Source organism: Protomyctophum bolini, assembly GCF_963924005.1.
Source record: "Protomyctophum bolini genome assembly, chromosome: 13".
NCBI lineage: Eukaryota > Metazoa > Chordata > Actinopteri > Myctophiformes > Myctophidae > Protomyctophum > Protomyctophum bolini.
The window spans coordinates 10029324-10041116 of record NC_137874.1 but is presented as its reverse complement, the minus strand read 5'-3'; the positions used below and the strand labels follow the sequence as shown (position 1 = coordinate 10041116).

Genomic DNA, 11793 nt, shown 5'->3' with positions numbered 1-11793 from the left:
ATATGTAAGCATGCGCACACACACACACACGCACATGCACGCACACGCACACACACACACACACACACACACACACACACACACACACACACACACACACACACACACACACACACACACACACACACACACACACACACACTCTCCGGCCTCAAGGTGAACTGCACTGTGTTCTTAGCCATATGACTGTCAGTCATAAGATCTTGCAGCGCTCCGCTCTCTGTTTGTTTATAATAATTTCACATCTGATCTGAAAATGTTGTGCAAGGGCTTGGTGCACATGACGGGATATCAGCCAGACTGATCTCGCATAGCTAGCATAATCAAGCTTGCCATGTAAATGTTGGCGTTTCTGCGAAACGGTTTTCCTATGACGTTTCTCTCAGAGCATGCCGTGTTGTGTTAGTGTTTGTGGAGCTACAGATTATGTGGTGAAGCTTCAACGGTGTGGCGGCAGCTGCGCATTGTTTATTGTGGCATGTACTGTATATCAGTGGTTCCCAAAGTGGGGTCCGGGGACCCCCCAGGGGTCCTTGAGGGAGTTCCCGGGGGGTCCCCCAAGCTAAAGGATAGTTTGGAACCAACGGTATACTCCGTTTGTACACTCTCAGCGTTGAATATACTGTGATTTTACAATATAAATTGGTGTCTCAGAGATAGAAATGCCATTAAATGGGGTCTGTGTAGACTAATGCATGATTAGTGTGAATTAGTGTCAATTTGGGGGTCCTTGACATGAAAAAGTTTGGGAACCACTGCTGTATATGAAATGAATCCTATAGTCATGTAGTCATCTACTGTATGTCAGTGTTTACAGAACAGTGGGTCCTGATCAAAACGTGTAGAAGGCCTTCTCATAGGGTCACAGGACTGTTTTATTCATATCGCATCAAATCACAAGAGCAGGTCAAGAGTACCACACTCTTTAATTTACAGAGAGACCCGACAGTTACCTCACGAACAAGCACTTGGCAACGACAGCAAGGAAAGAAAACTCCCCTTTAATGGGAAGAACCTGTCTCAAGTCTAGGTGGTCAGACATCTGCCTTGACCAGTTGAGTTCAGAGAGAGAGAGAGAGAGAGAGAGAGAGAGAGAGAGAGAAAGACAGCAACAGGGAGACAAAGATGTACAGTAGAAAATTGCTCCATGGAAACCCTCGATCCGCAGCCACGGGGTCTGTAATCACAATCCGTGGAAGTCAGTGAGTCTAAAACAGGTCAAGCTAGCAACATCATGCATGCCGGGAGGAGAGGAGAGAGGCGCCCGGGGAAGTCCCTAGGGAGAAATATGATCTCTTAGATCCTAGTTCTTGTCACTATACTGTACAGTACATGCGTAGCATTCTCAATTAGCTGGGGAGTCTTAACTTGCGACAGCCTGATCATATGGATCTTTTGTTTGTTTGGATGTGACGTGATCGTGATCATGCATGTTATGTGATGGGAGGTTGATCGACAAACACGTCGGTATCGGGTCATGACATAACAGCAATTACTTATATGATATCGGATATCGATATCGTCCAAAATGTTAATGTACCTCATCGGCATAATGATATGATATGATACGATATGATTACTCTTTGTAATTATGTGATTCCATATAGGCAACCAGACAAGCTGAGGGTAGTATGGACCCGGAGGAACAGACGCATGTGCTCCAAGGTGAGACACACGCGCACACACACACACATACGCACATATGCACGCACGCACACACGCACACACACACACACACACACACACACACACACACACACACACACACACACACACACACACACACACACACACACACACACACACACACACAAACACACAATATCTACAGTCAATGTTGCTGCTAACATGTTGTGTGTGTTGTGTGCACTGTGTGCAGCTCCACAGTTGGCAGCCTGGCATCAAGAACCCCTACAGAGGCATGGTGGTGTGGCCGGTTCCAGAGAACATCGACATCTCTGTGACACTCTTCAGGGTACTGACCTGAGATCAGATTCTAAAAATGTCTTCTACATCCTGACGGTTTTCTGAAAAGGCTATGTTTCTATGTCAGTCGTTCTTTTCGATTTTTCAAAATTAGCAGACCTACAAGCTCGTAGCTCGCCACTCGGTGGCGCGCTACGAGCTTGTAGATCTGCTATTTTTCAATAGCTAAAGCATAACATAATGCTAACACCAAAAGGGGTTCCCGCGCCCAAAATGGGATAGACTGACTAGGCACTAGTAGTGTAGATAATGATGTAACCTGTATGTCTGATACCAATCAGAGAATGAAATGTGTGTTTCTGCTCTTTTTCTCTCCCAAGGATGCCAATGCAGATGAGTTTGAGAGTAAAGACTGGACCTTTGTCATTGAGGGCGTGAGTGACCCTTTACTTGACTCTCTGAACAGCTCTCAAACCAGTTAACCACTTAAACCCTATTATGTACTTATTTGACGTGTGAGTCCCACACGGGTTCCTTTATTCTCTCTATACCCTAAATGTCTTTGGCAAGAATATAGCCAATCTCCAAGCTCACAACGCATCACAAAGTGACACACTGTGAGCCTTTAGATCGGCCTTTTTTTATTCTTTTTCAAAAATGTGACTAACCTGACTTAAGTTATGACCACTGCTTACTTCTTGGTGATGCATCATTTATCAGTCGTTATACTACCAGTTATTCTTCGTACTTCTTCTTTTCTTCTTTTCATTTTTAGTTGTATTTATTTATTATTTCACATGTGACATAACAATACTGTACAAACCTTTGGTATGACACAAATATCTTTGCATTTCCAATAGCCTATTCCTAAGAGCCTCCACCCTTCCTTTACTCTGTTGCAGGAGAGCAAGGGCCATCGTAAGGTGTTAGCATCGGCCGACATAAACCTCAAGCAGTTTGCCAGCCTCACCCACACTCAAACCGACTTGACGCTGAAGCTGAAGCCGCTGTCTGTCAAAGTGGTGGAGGCCACGCTCAAACTGTCCCTGTCATGTGTCTTCGTTCGAGAAGGAAAAGCCACGTGAGTAGCTTTGTCTTTGTCTCAGTTTCGTGACGTGTGTTACCTAAGAACTGGAGTTTGTTTTGTATGATATATGTTTGAATGAAAGTGGACTATTTACCAGGGTTATTTGGGAATTCTGATTTCGGTAAATAAATAAATAAATGAACACTTGGTTGGTCCAAACATCTTTTGATATGATACAGAAGTCATAATTTGAGAGTACCGGTAATAAATAGAGTCCGCAACACTGGTGAGGAATAACTCGGCTCCACTGGTTTATTAATTCAACGTTTTGAACACTGGCATCTTCTTCAGGGAGGAAAGGCTAGAGTGGATGTGCATGCTATGCTTTATTACCTTTGGCAGAAATGCAAATGTATTATTTGTGATCCAGTACAGTGTTTGTCCCTTTAGAAATGACATAATTCCTGTCTCCCTGCCCTTAGTGATGTCATTATGTGTGCTCATGCAAAGATCTGATAAACAGCACTTGACTACAATTTGCATACATACCGTAGCGTATGTGGTAGACTTCCAACTTTCCCCTCTGTTTATTACACCCCGTATTGTTCATACGGTATTCTTCCACAAGTCATAATATAAAATAAAACATATAGTTTGGGCCACGGTTAAGTGATGGCACTTTGTCTTGTTGTGAGGAACCCATTTTAGGCCGGGAACCCCTTTTGGTGTTCGCATTATGTTATGCTTTAGCGATTGAAAAATAGCAGATCTACAAGCTCATAGTGCGCCACCGAGTGGCGCGCTACGAGCTTGTAGCTCTGCTATTTTTGAAAAACCGAAGAACGACTGACATAGAAACATAGCTTTTTCAGAAAACCGTCAGGATGTAGAAGACATTTTTAGAATCTGATCTCAGGTCAGAATGGGTTAACATCAAGTAACTGAAGGACATGTTGACGTACGTTTCTCTCCCCCGTGTCATTCCTCTCACCAGTGATGAGGACATGCAGAGTCTGGCCAGCCTGATGAGCGTCAAACCCACGGACATCGGCAACCTCGATGACTTCAACGAGAGTGACGAGGAGGAGGACAGGAAGTCTATCACTGCCACAGGTAGCAGGCTGCTATTGTGTTTAGGATTTCACATACTGCATACACACACACACACGCGCACAAGCGAGCGCGCACTCGCACACACACACACACACACACACACACACACACACACACACACACACACACACACTCCTTTTTCTGCCTCTCAGCAAATGTTCTCCTTTCGTGTTTATTAGAGCACTGCTTGCTGTTCTTCCACCCTGTGCTTTCATTCCCCTGCCTGTTCTGTTCCGTCCTAGCTTCCACATCTTTTCCTTTCCCTCTGCCAGCTCCACAACACACCCTAACTCGCCCCAACCGCCCCGCTCCCCCTCCGCCTGACATGAAGAGAATCTCTGGGCACCCTCCAGCAGTCTCAGGTATAACTTCTCTTTCACTTTTCACCCACTTTTCCGCATCTGTTTCTTCTCCTCTCCCCCCCATGCCTGCAGAGAGGGTCCTCTTTGTCCTGCGCTTTGTTTATCTGTACATTCTCACACACATGTGTTCTGTACCCGACCCAGCAGCCCATCCCACGCTCCTGGACATTGCCTTCTAACCCCTTCTGACCTGAGATCAGATTCTAAAAATGTCTTCTACATCCTGACAGTTTTCTGAAAAAGTCGTTCTTCGATTTTTCAAAAATAGCAGACCTACAAGCTCGTAGTGCACCACTCGGTGGCGCGCTATGAGCTTGTAGATCTGCTATTTTTCAATAGCTAAAGCATAACATAATGCACCAAAATGCACCAACACCAAAAAGGGTTCCCACCCAAAATGGGCTAGAAAATGGGCTAATGACCGGGCCCACATAGTTCTCATCTGTGCTTCAAATACCTCACTGAGACTCACGCAATGAAAGGCAGAATATAAATAGAAACATTGAAACGTCCAATTCTACACTCTGTCTGTTTTATAACACCCAAGGGCAGTAGAACATCCACTCATCCACGCTCAACGTGTCTTGGTTTAATGAAACGTGAAACATCATGTCACGTTCATGTGTGTTTCTCATGTCGCTCATACTCATGAACGCAGCTTTCATGACCAGTCATAGATGAGGGGTTCACGCTTAACTATATCAGTACGTCATTTAGGTAATGTTGTCCTGACAAAACACAACTGGCACATCATATTTCTAAGTCTCATTTCTCTCATGTCATTGATCAACTCATTATACTTTTTCTTTTTCTGACCTTTCTCCATCCCATCTATATCTCACCTCCCATCATCCAATCAACCATCCAATCAACCATCCATCCATCCATCCGTCCATCCATCCAGTATGTGGAGGAGAGGGTGGGAGGCCTGTCTCTGGTCCTCCCAGTCCAGCCCTCCACTCCCGCCCCCCTCTGCCCACGGCCCCTCGCCCTTCCACTCGTCGGCCCTCCAGACACTCCCTCTCCGACGCCCTCGTCCTACCGGGGCTGCCGCCTTCTCCGGGACCCTCCCCTCAGCCCTCCCCCCGTTCCAAACATAAAAAACCTCCCCTCCCGGATCAGCCCGAGGCTCCTGCCCCTGCTCCCCCCACACCCGGCGTGATCCCTAGCCCTCCGTCGCCTCAGAACTCCGAGGCTACGCCGCCCACCTCTGCTCCGCCCCTTCCTCCTCGTCCTAGCCCTCCTGAGATAGGCTCCACTTTATCTACTACTCCTTCGCCCCGGCCTTGTGCAGCCGTTACCACCCCTCCCCCTCCTAATCAAACCGCACCTGAGTCAGACGAGGCTCCAGCGACCGTCGTCTCGCCCCGCACACCTCCCAAGACATCACGATGGGGTGCGAGCTCCCCGGAGGCCGTCGAGGTTGTCTCCTCAGCGCCTGAGCCTCAGCCTCAGCCCCAGCCCGCTGTCTTGGCGGCCGCTGGGTCCATAGCGGCCCCCCGGCCTCCCTCCTCCTCGCGTGCGTCCGCCCTGTCCACTCTGCCCCTGGTCACCCCCGCCGTGGCTTCGTCCCAGCTTCTTCCCCCCTCCGTTCCCGTGTCCAAACAGTCCTCCACAGCCCCCTCCTCCACACAACCTCCATGCAGCGGGACTGTCAGTCAGCCTCCCTCTCTGCCTAAAATCTTCCAGGCTGGCACGGGAAAAGGTATACCCATTTGTCTGGCAGGCTACTAGTAGACAGGCGTGTTGCAGCAATATCGTTGACTCAAGCTGTTATGATTGGCCTTATAAGGCCTTTTTTTCCAGCATGATGTAACTTTGTGTTCGGAAACAGTGGTTCCACAGCATCTCGGCGTGCTTGTGCATGTATGAGTTAGAGGTTTGTGTGCACCGCACAAGTAACCTAGGCAACATTTTGGGGACAACCCAAAAACCCATGCATGATTAGGATCTTTGGGAACTGCTAAACTTAGACCAGTCTGCGTCACCACGTGAACAACTTACTTCAAGGAACAAAGCAGTGCACATACTGTATTGTGTAACGAGACACACTGCATGCTATCACCTTTTCTACTTTCTACTTCTTTACTAACTAGCGCTGTCCATGTTTACTGTCTTCTTCTCCTCCCGTCCTCTCCTATCCTATCCTATATCCTTCCCTTATTTTCAGCTCCACTTTCATACCAGCGGCGCCCCCCAGAGGTTCAGACTGGATGTGCAGAGGATTCAGCCTTTGGCCCTGGTCTGTTCTTCTTGAATTCTGTCCACGCCTTTGTTTACGTGTGACTTCATCGTCTCACCCACTGTGTTTCTTCTACTAATATCTGACTGCATGGTCACCATCAAGTGTCTCACTGTCTCCTTCTTTTCTTCTTCTCCATCCCTTCACTTTGCTCCTCTCCTCTCCTCTCCTCTCCTCTCCTCTCCTCTCCTCTCCTCTCCTCTCCTCTCCTCTCCTCTCCTCTCCTCTCCTCTCCTCTCCTCTCCTCTCCTCTCCTCTCCTCTCCTCTCCTCTCCATCAGCTCGCTCCCATCACTTCAGACCTCAGGTTGTCAAGACGGTGGCTCGTCCCTCCTCTCCCTCCCTCTTCTCTAACGATGCTCCTCCCCCTGAAAAGGCATTGGCTAGCCTGACCACCGGGCTACCTTTCCCCAAATCCCGCCCCTGTAGTTCAGCATCAGGTAACTGGGGAAGAAAAAGATGCAGCCAGACTTATTGAATGAGTTATTTAAGGCTAGTAGTTATGGCTAAAACGACAGCAGTAAATATAGAGATGGTTTAGTTTGACCCGTTGACATAAATGATTATTACGGGTTATCGTTGAATTGTTTTAATAGTCAAAATAGGCAAAAGCCACAAAAAAAACCATATAAAAAAAGCATTTATTAGTGTTTCTCTACACCAGTGGTCCTCAAACGGTGTGCCGTTGAGTAATTCCAGGTGCTTTGAATTGAATTACACATTATTATTGCAATATACAACCATACAGTTATGAATTATATATATATTTTCCTGGATCAGCACTTTGTGTGCAGTCATTTCCCAATGCAGTGGGACATTCTATACCTTAAAACAATATATCTTAGCCACTTTTAACCTTGCAAAACGTTTTTAGGTACAAGTACAAGTTTACACACGTTGCAATTGCAATTTTGACTTGTCCTCTGGTGTGCCTTGGGCAAAACAACTGAGAACCACTGCTCTACACAACGTGACACTGACTGTTCCCCTGCCAAACGAATGTTGTCAGAAAATACAACCAGGGACAACAGGTCCACAATTATCACTCCTGGGAGGACCATGGATATACGCCAATACTCATCTACATATTGTAACGACTAAAGACTAAAAAACGCTGCTGCTCTGCTCTGTGGCGCCATTTACACTGTTGACTGTGCTAATCACGCTATATTTCCCCATCTTTTCCCATTCTTTTCTTTCTGTTCACTCTTTATTTCCATGTTCCCAATCATATACTTCCCCTTTTCAATTCCTGCATATACTCACGCTATTTACCCTCTGCTCTCTCTTAATACCTCTCTCTCTCTCTCTCTCTCTCTCTCTCTCTCACACTCCTCTCTCTCCTTTTGACTGCTCAGGTGGTCAAGGGGCGTGGCCTAGGTCTGACTCCACTGTCGCCGGTGGTGACGACATCAGCCCCGTTCCTCTCCTGACCAGACCTGACCTTGACGCTCTCTGTGACCCCGAGGCTCCGCCCCTTACCCCCTCCCTCCCGCGCCACTCGCCCCCGCGCTCCTCCTCCTCCTCCGCGCGCCGCCTCTCGTCTCCCTCCCACTCCTCTGCTCGCTCCGCCTCGGTTCTTTTCTCCTCCCCGCTCCTCTCTTCTTCTCCTCCCCGTTCTGCCTCCCTTCTTCCCTCTTCTTCCCCAACGGCAAGCGCTCCCCCCCAGCTCCCCCCCCCTTCTTCTTCTGCACCCGCCCCGCTCAGCTCTAGCCAGTCAGGTACACTAGCCAGTTTACATGTGGGAGCTTTAAAAAAAAAAAAAAAACCCATTTAGCCTGACGTCGAATAAAATAAAATAAAAAAGTCTTCTGAAAGAATATAATATTCAAAAATTTGTGCCGCATTTTCACGATTAAAAAATAAATAGCAGACCTACAAGCTCGTAGAGCGCCACTCGGTGGCGCGCTATGAGCTTGTAGATCTGCTATTTTTCAATAGCTAAATTATAACAATGTTTAAAACACCAAAAGGGGTTCCCGCCCAAAAATGGGTTAAAACGTTCTTCAATAGAGCACCTCTATACCGAATACCGATATTGACGTCAGACTTCGGTATTTGGTAGAGGCCACGGGTTCATGTACTTTTTTATTTGCATTGTAATATAATCCTCCATAGGGGGGATTTTAGATCGCCTCATATAAGAACCTTGTTTGAAGAATAAACAAATCATCCTGGCCGTTTCACTCATATGGATATGAAGACTCAAATGACGCTGCTGATAAATTAGTTAAATTTTCGCTAGAAACAGGCTGTATCATAATATGAGTGACTGACTGTCGTAAACGATACAGAGACACCTCCCCGACAATATCACCAAGACGGTTTGTTTATTTTTGGACCACAATGCTTATATGAGACGGTTTTAAGATGACCTCCATGTTATTCTCTATCCACACTTTTCCTGGGCTGTGTGTGCTCCAGTTCCTGTCGATTTGATCCAATGAAAGCCAATGAAACTGGTCAGATGACCAATGATATCCAATGAAATCAACAGGAACTGGAGCACACATGGCCCAGGAAAAGTGTGGATAGAGAAAAGCCTCCGTGAACCAGGGGATGAGCGAGTGACGTCAGGACTTTAGGCACTCTATTGGGAACACATCTAAAAGACACATTTCTGTTGATGTGCTGCGGTTGGAAACTATATGTTCAAAACCATTACTTTTCAGGGGGCAAAAAATGCAAGATTTCTGCCTGACAACAACGAGTCGATAATTATGGAAACCAGTTTCCGTTTGCCATCTGATTCTCCTGAAGGCCAGTTTGCTGCTTCGTGTCCTGACTGTGCCATGTGTCCTTTTTTTATAGCCGGGATAATGTCCCCCCTGGCCCAAGTGGACAAGGAAGCGACGGCGGTTCCCAAGGAAACCGCCCCGGTCCCTCTGAACCGCGGCGACGAGTCTCCGCGAGGCAACAGGACGGTTGCCAGCATCAGAATAGCCGCCCAGACAACCGGAGAGGCCCCGGACTCCGGACAGACCGTCGGAAAGAACGAGGCTGCAGAGCCGAGATGCATCAGGTGGGTTTCACATTAGCAATTATGTCACATGATCTCACACAAGTCAAGTTTTGTTCACTTGCCTGTGGATAGGATACAGTAGGCCTAGATACATGCGAGGTCAACCTCAGACTGTCGCATACAGACATACTGTTCTTAAATTTGCATCATGCTGACTGCACTGAATTCTAACCCTGCAGACTGGGAACTCACTTCAATTGGGAGTCAGGACAAAGACACTGCAACACTTGCTTCATAGGGCTTTTCTTGCGAGTAAAACTACCCTCAAGTAGTTTGGGCTTCTCCAGGTCAACCTGGCGCAGTTGCTTTGTAAACCTGCGTTGTTGTAGCTTCCTGGTTGCTCTGCACAAGAATGAACTACTGTATTGCTGTTGTTGATTCATTGATTTGGCCATGGTTACTGAGCGGATCAACGGCTGTGTGCGGTTTGATCTGTGGTATAGCTCAGTCATCATGGTTGCTTTGTGTACGGTGTTCTGTTTGTGCTCCGTTGACGCTGCTAACAACTGCTGAGTTTCCCCCCGCTGGTTGTCCCCGCTGTGTCCTACCGGCCTGCGTTTGCGTTGCACACGGCTGTAGAAATAGAACTGGCACTCCAGTCCCAGTTCTATGTTTTGGCGTGCAGCCTGCTTGAACTCCCCGCCATGACCTCTCACATACTGAGCCCCGGCGACAACTCACCGCACCCACTTATACCACCTTTGTGTGTGTCCCCCCAAACCCTGCGACTGTATGACCCTGCATGTCAACTCTGACCACCGGTGTCTCTGTCCCACCAGTCCTGGCGAATCCCCTTCAGAACTGATCATAGTCCCACCTCCTCCCTGGCCCTTCTCCTGTCCCGAGGCCGACACACCTCGGCAGCCCTCCACCAATGTCCTGGCAGCGTTTATCACACCTAGACAGCCATTGGCTCCGAACGAAACCGCTAAAAGGCAGGCAGAAATGCCAAAAGGCCCGCCGCATGCAGAGGCAGAGCCGGACTTCGATGACATCGTCTTTGAGTCACTGAATCAAAGTCCCCAGTCGGGAGGTTTGTTCCTGGAGGAGGACGACTCAAAACGGGACACAATTAAGAGGTCTCCGTTGGCGTCTCCGTTGGGGTAAGTACAATATACGACAGACACATATGCATACAATGCACACCTGTTTGTCAATAGCTCATCTACAAGCTCACAACGTGTCACATCGCAATGCATGGTGAGCTTGTAGATCGGCTATTTTCGGAGAGCGACACTTAGTAGTTACAACAGAATCTATGTTATGCAATACTCAGACATGGGATTGCACACACACACACACACACACACACACACACACACACACACACACACACACACACACACACACACACACACACACACACTGCCTGTGTTTAGGTTTTTTTTTCACATGTGGCGCCCTTGTCCTATACAGTCTTGAGCCAAAGGCCCCGGAGAAGCCCCCCGGAGAAACCTCCTCACTGACAGAGCTCTCCCAGGAGGCCCGGGGAGAAACAGGGCCTGAGGAGCAGGGGAGAGGGTGCATGGAGGAGCAGAGCAGGAAAGGAGAGAGTGAACGGACGAGGAGAGAGGAGGAGCAAAGAAACAGGACACTGCTGGAAGAGGAGAAGAACAGGAGGCTCCTGGGGGAGGTGGAGGAGAAGAAGAAGAGGAGGCTCCTGGAGGAGGAGAAGAAGAGGTCAGAGGAGAGGCTTTTGAGAGAGGAGCAAGAGCGGGAGGCGAGTGAAGAAAGAGAGCAGGAGCAGAAGAGGAGGGAAGAGCAGGAGGAAAAAGAGAGGCTCTTGAAGGAGGAGAAAGAGAGAGAGGAACGCCAAGCCAGGGAGGAGGAAGAGAGAAGGAGAAGAGAGGAGGAGGAGGAGAAACAACGTCTCCAGGAGGAGGAGAGGAGACAGGAGAAGGAGAGGCTCTTGAGGGAGGAGAGAGAGAGAAAGAGAAGAGAGGAGGAGAAGCAACGTCTCCAGAAAGAGAGGCTCTTGAGGGAGGAGAGAGAGAGAGAGGAGCGCAAAGCAAGGGATGAGGAAGAGAGAAAGAGAAGAGAGGAGGAAGAGGAGAAGCAACTTCTCCAGGAGGAGAAAGAGAGGCTCTTGAGGGAGGAGAGAG

At 48.2% G+C, this 11793-nt stretch overlaps 1 protein-coding gene across 5 annotated transcripts in view; it reads left to right on the top strand.

Annotated features, from left to right (window-relative positions):
- LOC308326900 (EH domain-binding protein 1-like protein 1) overlaps positions 1-11793 on the top strand; it is a 35396-nt gene that overhangs the window by 5052 nt on the left and 18551 nt on the right. Inside the window, exons 2-13 of one of the 5 annotated variants that reach the window (XM_080779964.1) lie at positions 1608-1665; positions 1880-1975; positions 2307-2360; positions 2829-3007; positions 3948-4066; positions 4339-4428; positions 5333-6133; positions 6599-6670; positions 6951-7109; positions 8028-8390; positions 9481-9691; positions 10471-10794. In XM_080779964.1, coding sequence (XP_080636090.1) covers positions 1608-1665; positions 1880-1975; positions 2307-2360; positions 2829-3007; positions 3948-4066; positions 4339-4428; positions 5333-6133; positions 6599-6670; positions 6951-7109; positions 8028-8390; positions 9481-9691; positions 10471-10794 — 2526 coding nt within the window. The remainder of the gene's footprint in view (positions 1-1607; positions 1666-1879; positions 1976-2306; positions 2361-2828; positions 3008-3947; positions 4067-4338; positions 4429-5332; positions 6134-6598; positions 6671-6950; positions 7110-8027; positions 8391-9480; positions 9692-10470; positions 10795-11793) is intronic. The other 4 variants (XM_080779965.1, XM_080779966.1, XM_080779967.1 and 1 more) reach the window with 4 other exon arrangements.